The sequence below is a fragment of the Convolutriloba macropyga genome, chromosome 12 (genome assembly GCF_964194025.1).
Source record: "Convolutriloba macropyga chromosome 12, txConMacr16.3, whole genome shotgun sequence".
Classification (NCBI taxonomy): domain Eukaryota; kingdom Metazoa; phylum Xenacoelomorpha; order Acoela; family Convolutidae; genus Convolutriloba; species Convolutriloba macropyga.
In genome coordinates, this window is record NC_134479.1 from 11,539,191 (window position 1) to 11,558,199 (window position 19,009).

Genomic DNA, 19,009 nt, shown 5'->3' on the forward strand with positions numbered 1-19,009 from the left:
CAACCTGCTTGCCAGATCTTCTCCATATCCAACGTTAACCAAAGTGTTTGCTCTATTACACATATTGATTGCATCCATTGCCACGGCTCCAACAGCATTTATTATTGAATCAGGATAAATATTATTAGATATAACTAAACCCCAACTTATAATTCCACAAAAATTTGATAATTCAATTAAACCTTTTGCTTTAACCATCTCTTTAGTTAGAACATCATTCTGAATTTTAATATTATTTAAAGTAAGAAATTTATTAAAATAAAACTGATAATTATCATTATTAATGGTATTTCTATCTGTTGCATTTAGTATGAGTGGTGTCATATATGCTATACGTTTATTTATATCTTCTCTTTCTTATTCATCTTTTAAACTAAGAGCTTTAAATCAAGGAAACCAACTCTTGAATCCTATATCATTGTTCTATTACTATTAATAATAAAAAAAGTATTTTCTTTCTTATTATATCTAATTATATCATAACGAAGTTCATCTGACATTCCATCTGTACGATTTTAATGGTTACTATTTAACTCTCTAATTATTTTACTAAAATCATGTTCACATTTATATATCTCATTAAAGTTTTTAAATAGATCAGGTCCATTATAAGTTGTTAAATAAATAGTATCACAACTCATTCTTGCCATATTAATTATTTGAGCTGGTTTATGACAAATTACAATCATTTGAATATTATAATGTCTACCTTCAGTAAAATAATAAGCTATATCCTTATTTAACCTATCACCCATATCATCAAAAACTATTACACAATTTTGAATTTTATGCATATTATTTTTTGTTATCATATTTATATCACATTTATTAAACCCAGTATAAAACTTATTAGACTCGGGATCTAACCATTCTCTGTCATCTTTACACACTATAACTATATTTTTAGCTTGGTCTTCGTTTTGGTTTTGGTTTTGGTCTTGGTTTTGGTTTTGATCATTGTAACCGCTTGGCGGATCTAAGTATAATTTTAAATATTGTCTAATAAAATATGTTTTCCCTGTGCCAGTTCCACCGTAAACAATAGTATGTAATGGTGACTTTTCATATTCAAATCTAACTAGACTCCTATTCATAAATCCACCAAAGCTTTCTTCTAGTTTCGTATATTTACTTGGTATTGAATTATAAAATAAAAAACAAAATGGTAATTATGATAATAAAAATAAAAAGTATACCTCCTTTATCCATTTTTATACATAAAAATTATATATATAAAAAAAAATGCTTATCCTAACTTTTGAGGAGTTCAGTAATAAATTTAATATTGATAATAAGGCTATGAGTGATATCAGAATAAAAGATATAGGTAAAGATATGAGTCTAACACCAATTGAAATAGTAATGAGAGATCAAACTCCAGATAACACAAGTGAAACTAACTCCAACATTATTGTAAATTTACATCCAACTGAAGGTACACATTGGAATTGAGTTATAAGAAGAGAAGGTGGTCCTGTGTATTACTTTGACATTTTGGTGTAGAAACCCCACCATTATTCCAAGAACAATATCTTGATCTAGGCTCTAAAGAAAGAATACAACAGTATGATGAATCTTATTGTGGGGCTTATTGTTTATATATGATCTATCTCATTGATAGAGGATTTAGAATTAAAAGTGCTTTGAATATTCTAGTTAATCAAGTTAAATGTCCTAAAACTTATAATGAGTCTTTTTGTTTGGGTTGTAGTAAAGATCTACGAAGTAGATTTGCTAATCAGGGGAATTGCTCCGCAGATAATGATAATGTTAATGATAATGATAATGATAATGATAACGATAATGTTAAAGATAATGATAATGATATTTATATGATAATGATATTTAATGATATATATATATATATATATATATATATATATATATATTTATATATATATATATATATATATATATATATATATATATATATATGATCATTAATAATGGTATTTCTATCTGTTGCATTTATCATGAGTGGTTTCATATATGCTATACGTTTATTTATATATTCTCTTTCTTATTCATCTTTTAAACTAAGAGCTTTAAATCAAGGAAACCAACTCTTGAAACCTATATCATTGTTCTATTACTATTAACAACAAAAAAAGTATTTTCTTTCTTATTATATCTAATTATACCATAACGAAGTTCATCTGACATTCCATCTGTACGATTATAATGGTTACTATTTAACTCTCTAATTATTTTACTAAAATCATCTTCACTTTAATATATCTCATTAAAGTTTTTAAATAGACCAGGTCGATTTTAAGTTGTTAAAAAATAGTATCACAACTCATTCTTGCCATATTAATTATTTGAGTTGGTTTATTACACATTACAATCATTTGAGTATTATAATGTCTACCTTCAGTAAAATAATAAGCTATATCCTTATTTAACCTATCACCCATATCATCAAAAACTATTACACAATTTTGAATTTTATGCATATTATTTTTTGTTATCATATTTATATCACATTTATTAAACCCAGTATAAAACTTATTAGACTCGGGATCTATCCATTCTCTGTCATCTTTACACACTATAACTATATTTTTAGCTTGGTCTTCGTTTGGGTTTTGGTTTTGGTCTTGGTTTTAGTTTTGATCATTGTAACCGCTTGGTGGATCTAAGTATAATTTTAAATTTTGTCTAATAAAAAATGTTTTCCCTGTGCCAGTTCCACCGTAAACAATAGTATGTAATGGTGACTTTTCATTTTCAAATCTAACTAGACTCCTATTCATAAATCCACCAAAGCTTTCTTCTAGTTTCGTATATTTACTTGGTATTGAATTATAAAATAAAAAACAAAATGACAATTATGATAATAAAAATAAAAAGTATACCTCCTTTATCCATTTTTTTATATAAAATTTATATAGAAAAAATGCTTATACTAACTTTTGAGGAGTTCAATATTAAATTTAATATTGATAATAATGCTATGAGTGATATCAGAATAAAAGATATAGGTAAAGATATAAGTCTAACACCAATTGAAATAGTAATGAGAGATCAAACTCCAGATAACACAAGTGAAACTCGCTCCAACATTATTGTAAATTTACATACAACTGAAGGTACACGTTGGGTTTTAGTTATAAGAAGACAAAGTTGTCCTGTGTATTACTTTGACAGTTTTGGTGTAGAAACCCCACCATTATTCCTAGAAGAATATCTTGATCTAGGCTCTAATGAAAGAATACAACTATATGATGAATCTTTTTGTGGGGCATATTGTTTATATATGATCTATCTCATTGATAGAGGATTTAGAATTAAAAGTGCTTTGAATATTCTAGTTAATAAAGTTAAATGTCCTGAAATATATAATGAGTCTTTTTGTTTGGGTTGTAGTAAAGATCTACGAAGTAGATTTGCTAATCAGGGAAATTGCTCCGCAGATAATGATAATGTTAATGATAATGATAATGATAATGATAATGATAAGGATAATGTTAAAGATAATGATAATGATAAAAATAATGATAGTGTTAAAGATAATGTTAATGATAAGGATAAGGATCTAAGGAGTAGCTTTACTAATAAGGATAATGATAATGATAATGTTAATCATAATGATAATGATAATAAAAATGTCATTGAGAATGATAATGATATTAATAAAGTAATTGATAATGATCTGCGAAGTAGCTTTGCTAACCAGGGAAAGGACGGAGTCCGTGGCATGCCAACCTGCTCCGCAGATGATAATAATGATAAGTTTATATATCTATTTGATGAAAAACATGGTGAAACATCGGCGAAGCCCCATCAAAAGGGTAAACCTAATAATAGCCCTACTAATAATAATAGCCCTACTAACAATAATAGTCCTACTAACAATACTAGCAATATCTCTGTAAACATATGTGACGATCTACAATCTTGGCTAAATGATGATAATATAATTACTAAAGCTACATTCCCAGATAACTTAAGATGTATAAGATCTGGTCCTAGTGAATGTGGTAAGACCTTCTTATTGAAAAAAAAACTAATTCTAGCTAGTATATATTTTGATAAGCTATACATCATTGGTCCTATTGGTGATCAACACAATGGATTAGAAAGTTATAATCTACGAAGCAGCTTTGCTGATTGACGAAATTGCAACTCTGTTGACGATAAAGCAATTATGGAATTTATTAAAGATATAAAAGATTTACCCTATCCTGATAAACTACCCAAAGACTTTAAGAAACTAATGATGATCGATTATGTTAGAGCCAAAGAACCAGTTATTAATGAATACTTTTATAGAGGTAGACAGACATAATAATTGCAATATTATATATCTTAATCAAAACTTGTTCTCTCTGGATAGACAGAGTGAATTGTAATCTATTTATTTTATTTGAACAAAGAGGTAAAGTCCTCGCATCGATATATCAAGATTTCTTTAATAATGTTGAAATTAGTTATAATGATTTTGCTAATATATGTAATAAGGTATGGAAAGAGCCTTGTAATTACATTGTCATTGATATAACTAAAAATAAAAATATTAATGGTAAACTAAGAATTAATTGGGATCGGAGAGTTTCATAGTTAAATTATTTCTGTGTCCATGCCTATTATTATAGATAGTGATTGAACTATCAGTGAAACTGCTTCGCAGATAACCATATCATTAACTATCAGGGAACCTGCTTCGCAGATAAATATATTCTAAATCAAATGTAAAGTAAAACTCAATACATCGCCATTAAAGTCTATAGGTCGTCCATGCTCATCTTTAATATGAAACTCTTTATATTCTATTCTATCTTTAGTTACATTTTGATACAAGATATTAGTTGGTATAATATTTATCAAGTAACCCGGTGGTTCTGTTAGAGTAAAAGTATATAGTATGTCTGTGTTATTTCCATTATCTTTAACACCAGATATCACATTACAATGAATGTTAATAGTACTAAAACCCATAATATCAACAATTTTCTGAGATATATATTTACCTCAATTATAAACAGCTTTTCTAAATCCTAGTAATGAGGCTATTGGGTGTTCTACATCAAAACTAATTGCACCTTGTTTTGTTTCCATTAAACATTTCATTGTATTCTTATCGGGTTCTATTATAACATTAACATTAGTTTCTTCTTTTATTAATTCTGCTATTTCAGTTAATTCACATGCCCCTGGTGTATTTGCTTTGTTATGAGGCTTCGCCCATGTTTCACCATCACTATATAAGAATTGATTATTCCCTCTATTCAGATTAAACACCGAATTATAAACTGATAATCTAATTAAACCAAATTTTGTTGTATTAAGTATAGGTTCACTAAAGTTAAACTTTTTTGTTGGCTTTATCATTCTACAGTTAAGTGTATGTTCTTATTTAGTTTTAGTTAGGGTTTCATGTATCTTTTGTAGTTCATAAAGAATTAAGTTGTCTGTCATTTTTTATCTCATAAAGATGGATTTTAATTTGGATACAACTTATGGTTATAATAATGATATACACAAAAGTAAGATTATAGAATATAAACCAAATAATCTGGCAAGAATGAATACAACCAATACTAATATTAAATCATACTCAATAGAGAACAGAATCTTTTAATTTTACATGATTCGTATCTAGAGATAGAGTTTGTTGTATCAGATGATGTTGGTGGTGTATTCGCTAAAGATGCTAATATCAGATTAGTTAATTATGGTATGATGGCATTGTTTAGTTCAATTAAACTTGAAACTAGTGGTGGTTGGACTATTGAATATATAAAGTTGTTTCTTTAATAATGTTGAAGTTAGTTATAATGATTTTGCTAATATTTGTAATAAGGTATGCAAAGAGCCTTATAATCACATTGTCATTGATATAACTAAAAATAAAAATATTAATGGTAAACTAAGAATTAATTGGGATCGGAGAGTTTTATAGTTAAATTATTTCTGTGTCCATGCCTATTATTATAGATAGAGATTGAACTATCAGTGAAACTGCTTCGCAGATAACCATATCATTAACTATCAGGGAACCTGCGTCGCAGATAAATATATTCTAAATGCAATGTAAAGTAAAACTCAATACATCGCCATTAAAGTCTATAGGTCTTCCATGCTCATCTTTAATATGAAACTCTATATATTCTATTCTATCTTTAGTTACATTTTGATACAAGATATTAGTTGGTATAATATTTATCAAGTAACCCGGTGGTTCTGTTAGAGTAAAAGTATATAGTATGTCTGTGTTATTTCCATTATCTTTAACACCAGATATCACATTACAATGAATGTTAATAGTACCAAAACCCATAATATCAACAATTTTCTGAGATATATATTTACCTCGTTTATAAACTGCTTTTCTAAATCCTAGTAATGAGGCTATTGGGTGTTCTACATCAAAACTAATTGCACCTTGTTTTGTTTCCATTAAACATTTCATTGTATTCTTATCGGGTTCTACTATAACATTAACATTAGTTTCTTCTTTTATTAATTCTGCTATTTCAGTTAATTCATATGCCCCTGGTGTAGTTGCTTTGTTATGGGGCTTCGCCAATGTTTCACCATCACTATATAAGAATTGATTATTCCCTCTATTCAGATTAAACACCGAATTATAAACTGATAATCTAATTAAACCAAATTTTGTTGTATTAAATATAGGTTCACTAAAGTTAAACTTTTCTGTTGGCTTTATCATTCTACAGTTAAGTGTATGTTCTTATTTAGTTTTAGTTAGGGATTCATGTATCTTTTGTAGTTCATAAAGAATTAAGTTGTCTGTCATTTTTTATCTTATAAAAATGGATTTCAATTTGGATACAACTTATGGTTATAATAATGATATACACAAAAGTAAGATTATAAAATATAAACCAAATAATCTGGCAACAATGAATACAACCAATACTAATATTAATATCATACTCAATAGAGAAGAGAATCATTTAAATTTACATGATTCGTATCTAGAGATAGAGTTTGTTGTATCAGATGATGCTGGTGGTGTATTCGCTAATGATGCTAATATCAGATTAGTTAATTATGGTATGATGGCATTGTTTAGTTCAATTAAACTTGAAACTAGTGGTGGTAGGACTATTGAATATATAGATCATTGTCATCCTAATCTTTTGATGTATAAAATATTAACTAGCACTGATGATGAAGATGAGAGTGATTTTGTTAGAAATCAAAGTAATAGATATAGTCAACTTAAAGGAGACCATATTGCCGCAGAACGAGGTCATATGTATATGATGATTAAGATGAGTGATCTATTTGGTTTCGTAAATGATTTAGAAAAGATTATATATGGTTTAGGATTTAAACTAATATTAAAAAGAAATAATAACGATAGAGCTCTATTTAGATTTAATGCTAATCCTGGTGAAAATGCTAATGATGGTAATATAGATATTAGAGATATATCAGTGTGTGTGCCTAGTATTGATCCTAGTAATGATAATAGAATTATTGTGCAAAAGGGTTTAAGTAAAAAGAATAATGTGGACTTTAGCTATTATGAAATAAAGACATTCTATAAGAATGTACCCAATGCTACTAACTTCATGTTTGATCTAGGTATGGAAAGTGGTGTGGAAAGACCGCAATATATAATAATTGCTTTTGAGAATAGTAATGTTAATGAACAAACTCATGATGCAAGTACATTTCATATAATGAATGTTACTGAGTGTGATTGTAAGATTGGTAGTGAGTTTTATCCCGAGGATAGAATGATTACTAATTATGGCACTAATAATTATACTGAGGCTTTTAAAGAGATTGTTAATTTTAATGAAGATTATATTGGATTACCTCATAATAATAAACCGTATATAAATCGTAGAACGTTCAAACGTAGTTATAGAGTATATGTATTTGATACTAGATAACAAAATGATCATATAGGCCCACAACCAATACAACTTAATTTTAAATTTAGTGTTGCAGTTGCATATGTCATGTAGCATGCATTAGTTTTGACTAGAAGGGTTATTAGTGTGAATAGTGGTGGTATAATCCTCATATACCTTGACTAATTCATTATATTCATCATTATCTATTTTATTATCTTTCATTGATTTAGTATATAGTATATTATACTTATCAATAAACTGTTTACTTAAAATATACATTTATGAATACTTTATAATTTTATTTCTTATTTTAGTATTAATTGTTTTTGATAATGAACCACAAACAGTTGCTGTAGCAAAAGCTGTTGGTATAGAATAAGGTAATCCTATACCTGTTAATGCAACTGATGTTGCTGTTGATGTTGTTGCTATTGATGATAATAGTATTTTTGTTATCTCAGCTGCGTTAATATAATTTTATATCTACTTAACTTCTTATTATAGTTATTAGTTTCAGTTTCATAATAATTTCGAATATCTTTTATAATGTTAATATTGTTGTTAAATTTATTATTGGCTTGAATCCTTTCGTTTTTTAATCGTTCTGATACTGATAACAAATCTGGATATAGTAATCTCTCACTCGGTGCTGTTGGTTGACTCATTTTCAGCGGTAAAATAACTCTCAATATCTTTCATAATATCATCTTTTTTAAACTCATAATGATTCTCAAGTCTTTTTTGATCATTTTTGTCTAGTAGCCTACCTTCTAATAATATGGCCATTATATATTTTATAACTATCTTCATCATTAATATATGGTTTTCTCTTAAACTCCTCCATCTATCAACACATGCATCACCCAATTGAATATTAGTAATTGACTGATTAAACTTTTTGTTATCAAACTCTACTTTTAGTTCATTTTATTTAGAAATGGTATCAGCTGAAACTTTGTTACAAATAAGAACAATATTAGTTTCAATTTCAGACAACTTACTGGCCGTTGTAGATATATTAGATGCGTTATGAGAAACTAGTTCAACTGTATCACCATCAATCCATACAGTATCTCCATTGGTTATAGATGATGGTAAACCAATAATGTTTGCATTTAGTTGACCAATTGCAACTTCTTCAAATTTACTTTTTCCTAGTTCAGTTATGTTTTTACTTAAAATGTCTACTTTATTATCAGATGATAATAAGTTATTGTCACAATACTCTTTATTAACAACATCTTTTTCATCTGTAGGAGGATGTACATTCGTAATTTTATAGAAATATTTCATGTCAATATTATCATTATCTTCTAGGAATAACCAACGAGCATGACTTAGTGTTAAGTTGTTTCCATTCCCCATATGATGTTTCGCTTGGTTAAATCTATTTCTTGTCATTATTTATATTAAGAAATAAATCCAGCTTGCCGGCGTAGGACCGGAGGTCTATTTTTAATGATTCTAAAACTTTATTATTAGCTTCAAAGTCAAACTCGGCTTTTAATAGTTCCTGTTCATAATATTTACCTTCTATTATCTCTCCATTAATATCTTCTATTTTATATGTTCGTGGTTGTGTTTTTAGAACTGCATTAACTTTAAACAACTTTCTATTCCAATTAGAAGTTTATCCCTTAGAGAAGATATTACGCTTATCTGCATTTCTAACATAATCACCAAATTTAAGTTTAGGTTTAATATTCCTATAAATGGATAAGTTTTTAACCGTATCGGGATTATTAGAAGCATCAACTGATGTCATATTAATCGTCGAATGAATGTTTTTGTTATATGTTATGACTGCATCATTTAGTATTTTTACCCAATTACCATCACCATTGATGAACATTGATTTATTAATTATTTGTAATAATGTTCTATTGAACATCTCTATAAACACAGCCTTTAAATCACTGTATGTAGAATATAATTTTGTCTCATATTCTTTAAGTAAAGATTTAAATGTTTTATTGTAAAACTCACTACTTCTATCTAACCATAACTTTTCTGGTTTTCTAGGTTCAGAGCCACCTTGTGGATTTTCAGAGTCACCTTGTGGATGTTCATCTAATACTATTTTGAAACCGTTAGTTAACGATAAACCAGATTTATTCCTTAAAGGAATAGCCCATGTATATTTTGCGAATATATCTATAACAGTTAATATAAAATTATAATTATTATTGCATTTACTTAGAGATGACTTATCAATTAAATCAGCTGACCATGTTTCATCTTTATATAATGGTATTATTCTTTCTCTTCTAAACTTTGTTATTTGAGGGCTAAATACTTCTTTAGCTAGTTGTTGTTGTTGTTGTTGTTGTTGTTGTTGTTGTTGTTGTTGTTGTTGTTGTTTATCCACACTTTTTATGGACGTAGTCATGGTTTCACCTATCAACAAAGTTGTGAGCTTGCTCATGGACGAAGTCATGTTTTCATTTTTTTTACCATGGTTAAAAACGAAATTATCTAGTTGCTCTTGATTAATAATATTCATAGATAATAGTTGCTTAGATATATCTAGCATTTCATCATAAAAGCCATCATGACCAGCTTTTGTTTCCAGTATTAATAATTCTAGTCTTTCTATTAAACTGTTGGGGTCAGTATTAGTAAGACCGCTGGCTTTAACCTCTTCATCTTCATTAGTATCATAAACAGTGGATTCACTACTAAAGGAATCTCTTCTCGGTCATGCGATACTAATTGATAATCTTCTTATAACTTTCGATCTATTACTTTTAGTATCTCCTCTTTTTTTATAACCGATATCCCTTAGAAATCGTTTTATTTTGTTTTCATCGCCTTTTATGTCTCCTTCTGTCACATTTTTATTAGTGATAAACATAAAGAAACCTTTAGTGAAATCATAGTTGTTATTTCTTAGTTTTATACCACTTGGTGTTGTACGAGTGGGAACATTATTAATTGTAAACTCATTTTCATTTGCATCGAATGGGACTAATCGTAATTGAATATTCGTTTCTTTTCTCATATCTGCTAGAATATCAAGCATCAGGTTACTTAGTTTAAACAACTTACCCTCTCGACCTGGTAATGTGATAGGCTCTCTGACAGAGAACCCGCTTTGTTGAACGGGGGAGAACTCTAAAGCTTTCAATGCAGTTGTGTTGTCTTCTATCCGTAAACCGGTTTCACCGATCTGGGAACCAGCTTCCTGGATCTGCTTAGCAGTTTCACCAATCCGAGAAGTGTTTTCACCGGTTGCTTCCATTGTTTGTGTTTGGTGGGCTTGTAGTATTTCACTATTAGTATTTAAAGTTTTAGTTAAGGGATCAAATAACTCTTTTAATTCACCATGATATTCTTGTTGTTTTAATTTATCTTCCATTCTTTCTGTTTTGTTTTTCTAGATAGCTTAACTCTATAAGTGTATATAGTTTAGTCATTTTTTATATAAATAAAAATACTATTATATTAAGTAGGTAGGTTATTATGTAATCTAATAGCGGATTCAATAAACTTTCTGTCTTCCTTAATTGTTAATTCTTTAATATTATTTATCAGTGGAGCTGGTTCCCAGATTAGTGCTTCTAATGATTCTTTATTTATCTCTAACCCTAATTTTATTAATAGCTCTAAAGTAGTATTATTAATCAGGGAAGGGCCTTCGGCCTTGTTTGGTGCAACAAGGCTTGCCCTTCCCCAACCTGCTTGGCTTGCCACAGACAAAGTCTGTTTGCAAATTTTATTTATAAGATCTCTTTTGAACAGATACATGTTCTCATCTAGGGGATAACTTCTTATATTAATTAAATAAGATCTTTTATCATCAAAATTACTTAAACTTCTTTTACTTATCCTAATTGTGGCCATACAACTTCCTACTTTTTGAATCCTGCTTTCCTCTACTATCTTTTCCTTATTATCTATTAGAGCACTATAATATTCTTCGTGCTTTCCATTACTTTTTTTCTTTATTCCTTTCTTTTTTGCCCCATAGTTCTTTATAATATATGTTTTGGGTGTTAATACCACGAATTCTTCTATAACCTTACTACCTAATTCGTGTTTAAATTTGCCCGGTATCTCGTTATTAGTTTTTATTGGTTTATCTAGATTACTCAGATCCATGTGCTCATTGTCGACATTCCCTCCCTAAAGCTTAACACGAAGCTATCCGTGTACATGAAGTGTAACATTAGATCTTTAAGCGAGGGATTTAATACATTATAAAAGAATTTATACATATGAAGCTTACTGAGCTCTTGTACTGTAGATCCTAAATAAATCGGCTTACCATATTGTGTTTCCGTTCTATAGAATTCTAATAGAGTGTAGTTTTCATATCTAATTACATCTTTACATGTTGGTTTAGTAACAGCTTTAAGTATTTCATAATCATCGGTTAGAATCTTAGCTTTTAGATACTTAAATGGATTCTCACAACTTTTACCAAACAATGAATTATTCATTAACTTAAATATATCTTTCTCAGGTTCAGTTTTAGCTTCAGCTCTCATTTTAGTTTTAGGTTCAATGTAGTCTCTAATTATATAATCTCGTTTAAATTTAATTATTCTCTGGACTTTAGTAACCTTTATACCCATCTTAACAACAAAATTTAACATCCGATAGTGTATTGGGTATTCATATTTATTATTCTGATCTAATATTAGTTTCTTGCTTTTGGAAGAAGTTGAAGGTCTTTGTTTGTATCCCAGTTCCTTATTCTCTACTTCTCTTCCATGTGGTACTAGTTGGAAGTTGCTAGTTCTCTCTTTACATTCATTAGTATATTTTAAATCACAGATAAGCCAATAGCCATAATCACTATCATCTGAAGTATTTAATACTTCATCTAGAGTTGTATTGGAGTACTCAAAATCTTTACATGGTACCTTTTGCTTTAGTGCATAACCGTATAAGCTATTGGCATCGATGTACCAGATGGACCTTCAGTCATGCTTCGCCATAGACCTTTGACACTGACTTTGACTTCTAATATACCTATAACCCATAACACCACATATGCCACGTCTCATTGCATTAATGAAGTCTTTTAGTATTTGCTCATCTTGTTTTGTGTCTAATTCAACTTTGCTTAGTTTTAGAAACAATCGAAGCTGTAGCTTGGTAGACTAATATGATGTAGAGGATTGAGTTTATGCGTATTCGTGTTTAACTTAACAATTAGATTGAAGCACTGTCCTAATATGAATATATCATTTTCCATATATTCTAATGTTAATTCTTTACCTGTTTTTTTACTATTAGAATTATTAAAATCATCTACTTCATCTTGAGTTGGTAACTTAGTTGTTAGTGATGATCTAAAGTCTTGAATTGATAGGTTGCCCAGTTTATTATTATAGCTCTTCTCATCCTTAAAGTATTCATAAGGATATAATGTTTTATTTTTTATGTTGTAAACCTTTGCCAATTTATCAAGAGACATTGTCAAGAAACTGTAACTATCTATAAACTTTAATATACCCACTTTAAACATTCTAGCTTTACCATTAGTACTAGGTAATATATCAATTCTTCTCCTGCTATTATTTTGTTGAAATATCTCATTAAATAATAGATTGAAGTCATAGCCTTTTCCATTATGAAATATTACTGGAATGAAGTTTTGATGTTTATATTTCAAGTTACAAATTTTACATGCTGGACCTCTATTTCTACATGTCTGATGACAGTGATCTCTAACTTCATTAACACAGTTTTTATTACAAATGTGGCATATATCATTAGCATCATGAAACAATTTATCTTCTTCTGTAAATATCATTGCTTTGTTTATCTTAATACTATGTTTTGTTTCTGTTTCTATTAAATCTCTAACATAATCTTTGATGCAGTCTGGACCAAAGTATGATCTGTTATATACTTCATCTTTGCTAAGCACTTCATCTTTGCTATGCCAACTATAGCCAATAGCAATACGTACATGTTCAGATGTCTTATATATATTGCTACCAATTTTTTCATCTGATCCTTTCATGTAACATTCAATATCACTAAATATAACATTGTTCACTTCTTGTTGTCTATGTTGATTCTTGAATTTAATTTGTTTCAACTTAGGGCAAACAATCTTTGGTTTGATTTGGACAGAGCATTCATGGGTTTCATATTTATGTTGAGAACTAAACCAATAGGTACAATTATCACAAAACAAAAACTTTGCATGTTTGGTGTTATGTCTTTCTAGTAATACTTCTACATTTTTACTAGGGCACAGTGTTCATTCTATACCAGTTTTCTTACATTATGTCTACCTTTTACAAAGTTAGAACATTTCTCTTAGCATTCTACTTTTGCTATGTTACTTTCTTGAGTAGGCCTGTGTTGAAGCACGACCGTAGGTCGGTAAAACAAAATATCGATATTATATTTGTTTTGGATTTTTGTTATATAATCATATGCAATTTGATTATATTCCCAGTCATCGACTAGATTATTAATATAATTATTTTCTCTAGTTGCATGTTCAGTTACAGGATGCAATGCAGCTGTAATGCATAATCGTAGACAGTTAAATTTATTATTTCTAATATTTAAAATCGCTTTTGTTTTATCTCTTAGACCTGGTGGCAGTTCAGTATAAGATCCTAATGATGGTTTTGTCCTTTCTATATTTATTTGCATGTCTTTTATTCCAATAAACCCATAATCGTAGCCGTAACCCTCATACGTTTCTGTAACATGATCAAGCCAATAGTTTAGATTCAGTCGATGATCTTTATCCATATATTCATCGGTTCTAAAGTTTATATTAGTAGTCTTTTATTCTTCTGAGTCTCTCTTCTTATATAAGCAATTGGCAGTAACTTGATATTTAAATAATTTAAATGGTTTAAATTCGTCTAATATGTAATCTACTGGTTCATTAATATCCTTGATAAAACTACCATTACATTTAGTAAATTATAACTGCCTTTGATTAAAGCTTGATTTAATATTATAATTATCGTTTAAGACAACGTTTTCTCTCCAGCGTTTATTCATGTGAGTTTGTAGACCTATCTGATTTTTAAATTTATCGCCACAAACCCAGCATGGTTCAGTTTTAGTTTCAGTTTCAGTTCCAGATTTAATAATTTTCTTAGTTTTAATAATATCCTTAGTTTTGGTCTTAGTTCTAATAATATAATCATCTTCATCCGAATTATACACCCTCTCCGAAATTTCTTCTTCTGCAGACTCCATTCTTCTGCAGAACATTTTCTCCAATGATTCCTTATGTTTGAGATCATATGACTGATGCCTGTATAAACCCTTCTTGATTCAAAGAATAGATTACAGAAATCGCACATGTTTATGACACTAGTATTAGTTGATTGAGACATGATGTATTTATTTAGGGAAATAATCAAAAAATAATTTTTCGAAAATGAAATGCAATAAGTGTATAAATAAACCTTGGAAAGAATGTTGTAACAATTGTAAAGAATTAGAATATTCTTGTTATGTATGTGAAATTATGGTTAAAGTGAAAGATTATATAGAACATTTGGGATATCATTATTCTGATCCTGATCAATATCTAGTTTGTAGTATGCGTAATGTTTATAAACATATATCACTATATAGATTTAGAAATAGGAAATGTAGACTTTGTATTTATCTTCATAGATATGGATATGTTCATACTAGAAATCAATTCAGAGAGCATGTTTATAAGTATAATATTCAAGAAGCTAATTCTTCTTCTTTTAATTTATCTGTCATGTAGTTTTGGTTTTTATTGATTTTAATTTTAGATTTAGACTTTTTTTCTTAATTAATACCAGATTTGGAAAAAATAAAGAGTGAAAATAACTCTTAGAGTAATTCACAAAATAATGATTGATTTTGATTGATTTTTTGATTTTGATTGATTTTTGATTGAATATAGAGCTAATATATAGTAGTAAATAAAGTGGGGGGTATAAGCAAGTAGTAGATATATAGAGTAGTGGGAAAAAGGTGGTATTTAGTTATCTTCCGATTAGGAAGTGGCGGAATAGCACCTTTTTCCCACTACTGCCAGATCACGAATATTAGCAAGCAAAACAATATCCCAAACCTGGTTCGAGGTAATTTTCTGCTTGATTGTATAATATGCATTAACATTTTTTTTTACAGTTTTTGATTTTGTTTAGCCAGCAGGATTTAAATAGTTTAGAAAACAACTGTACGTTTGTAACTGCTCGTTACAGGAATTGAACCCGTCTTTCACCTATTTGCAACCATTGTGTCAAAATATATATCATATCAATCCATACAAAAAACGACCTAAGCAATTTCCCGGAAATTGAACTTCGATCATTAATAGCCCGAAGAAGACACTCCTAATTTTTGCGTTTCAAAACTCTAGAAAATGATCACATATCACGGATATGCTTGCAAACTAGCATGAAGTCCAAGAATTAGTTCTACCGTCATCCTTAAGTATAAACGTGCATTTGAATGTTTTAAAGGCTGTTTGAGCGTTTCGTGACTTTGGTGATATTAATTTGGCACAGATGATTCCTTTGTGTCCATTTTACCCACAGTTAGAAACCATTACGTTAATTGTGGGCATGGGGATGAAAAAGTTATGAATTCCATCATTTTTATTCGCCAGTAATTGCAACCTGACTGGTCAAGATTTTGACTGTGTATGCCTAAGGTTTTGTTGCGTGACTGAAATAAGTATTTACTTCGGCCCAAGTAAATGACTTAAATGTTGTTTTTAACCGTGATATTAAGAACCATGATATTGAATCCGTGATTTTTAGCCGCGAACAGTTAAAAAACTTCGGTTTGCCTTCCTAATCGGTAAAGCTGATTGTGAGGCAATTAGGTAAAGAAGCAATGAGGCAATAATTATGTATGGCGATAAATTACATAGAGTTGACCCCAAAATAGTTCGGCCATTCCAATAGTTTTCGTGTGGTTACATTGTATTGATGGTGGTTAAAAACAACAAGTGACTAAAATCGAACTAGAAGTCTATTTCGCTGGTTTAAAAATTGAGGAAGGAATGCAATCAAAGACCCTTGTTTTTGTGCTTGCCTCTTTCCTGTGCCAATTCGGCTGTGATATTGACCTGGCCTAATACTATAGAAACCCAGAATGTGCGCCTATCTTTATTCTTGAACTTCAGAAAAGTGGAGGTCAAACACTGTGTGTGTTACAGGTTCCGATGCTGGCGATCGTCTGGGAGCTGCAATTGCTAGGGAGCACGGAAATTTTGGAAATTATCAAAACTTTAATGTACAACCACTCTCAGGTTAGCAATTTGAGCTAATTAGCCTGGCTGGTCTTGTGTTTAGTTTCTCAAATAATGCTGCCGCTTTGAATGTCTCCAATCAAAAGAGAACAAAATTGCTAGGAACTTTATCTGTTTCGATTTTCGACCATTTTCGGTGGTTTTTGACATTTTATGCTTAAGCATTTTGTGAGATGAGCGTTTTTCAACCCGATGCCAATTTTTTAATAATTTTTTATCATGTTTATTGAAAGAACTCATCATGAGTTTGAATACATTTACAATATATATATATATATATATATATATATATATATATATATATATATATATATATATATATATACATATATATATATATATATATATATATATATATATATATATATAAATAAATAATTTCGTTTTCAGTACTGATACAATAACAACAACTGTTTATAAATCATTTTTCGTTTCAGTGTACCAAACGGATGCTAGAAGTTGCTCAGAGCTGTTAAAAGTCAATCCCTGTACCTCTATACGTACTTGAAGAAACCTTTGATGGAACATTTCAAAAAGCGGGCAGCCATTATTATCGCAATAAAATAGAAAATGATTTATCTAGAAAGTCAGTACTACAGTACATAAACAATTGGTCGTCACTAAAGCGAAAAAAAACGTTTTTCTTAAAAAGGGCCAAAAACAGAGCAAAGAAATGATTCTGTTCATTGTTATTGTGTTTTTTGCAAAATCGACATCAAAGTGTCTGAATTTTTTATGATTAAGTTTAATTTTTACAAACACTTGAGGGACAAGATTCAGAAGTTACAAATTTTGTGATATCTATTTCCAGATGTGAGTCAGAGTTTCAATGAATTTAGTTGTTCTCACGGCTGTAAAATAACGCTTGCAGACAGCTTAAACACTTTTTTAGCAGCGTATAATTTGCGGTTATGCGGTGTTTTGAGAGTTTCTGTTACGGGTCTAAATAATGGTAAGTGGCATTTCACTGATAGCTGGAGCTAGGAACTTAACCAGAAAATGGCCTCATAATCTATTACACTGCTGCTGCTGTGTTGTTTAGCGGCGGGATCAAATTCTTTGGAAAGTCATGCTTTCATGAGTGCATACATTGCTAAGTGAACGAATGATTTCTTCAACGCCGATTGATGAAGAAATTTTAAAACAATTGATTTAGAGCCACGAAACGATAGCGAAGTAAAGCTATTATTGGGATCTTCGTGGATTTTTTACAGTTCAAATAGTTTGAATGGTTTTGTCGCTGCCTTTTTTTACGATCTGTTCCCGATTTGTTCCCGTTTCATAGACTTTCTCAGGTCAGTGAGAAGTCAATTTAGAGTGGTGATTTTAGTCAAAGTGAATAGTAAGAAAAACCAAAAAATTGAGTAGTTTTGAGTCTTAACTTTTTTTCAAAATACCTTTAAAGTGGACTGAGAAATTGGTGTTTGAATGATTTTTCAACTTTTGAGACGAGTTTTTTGACGTGCGTCAATTAGACTTCTGTTTTTAGTGTTTCTCTCCTTGAGTGCTTTTGAGACGATACAAATGTGCTATAATTGTGCCTATTTGCCTTCGCATGAATTCATTAAAGGGTAGCTAAAATTTTTTTATATATTTGATGCTATTTGTTCTCATAAATATTAGTTCAAAACTAGATTTTGCTCCTTTTTTTAAATCATCTCTGTTGTCTTATCGCTGAGAGTCTTCAATGACTATCCTGATTGGTTGCTAATGAGGAATAAAAGAAATTATTTAGTGTTTGAGTTAATAACTGGTGGTTTTCATTGACACTACTTTTTCCCCACTACTTTTAATAATTTTTTAAGTTAGTTTTTGAGTTTTGCAAGTATTTGTTTCCTTTGTTGCGCTATAATTTTTTTTGATTCGGGACAGACACCAAATGTTTTTAAGAACAATTATCGAATTTTTGAGCTTTGCGAGTTTTCATTGTCAACTTTGT

At 29.5% G+C, this 19,009-nt stretch overlaps 1 protein-coding gene across 1 annotated transcript in view; it reads left to right on the forward strand.

The window, feature by feature from the left end:
- LOC142350798 (uncharacterized) overlaps positions 1–19,009 on the forward strand; it is a 175,871-nt gene that overhangs the window by 25,450 nt on the left and 131,412 nt on the right. Inside the window, exon 2 of the mRNA XM_075402755.1 lies at positions 16,978–17,070. Within this exon, the coding sequence (XP_075258870.1) occupies positions 16,978–17,070 (93 nt within the window). The remainder of the gene's footprint in view (positions 1–16,977; positions 17,071–19,009) is intronic.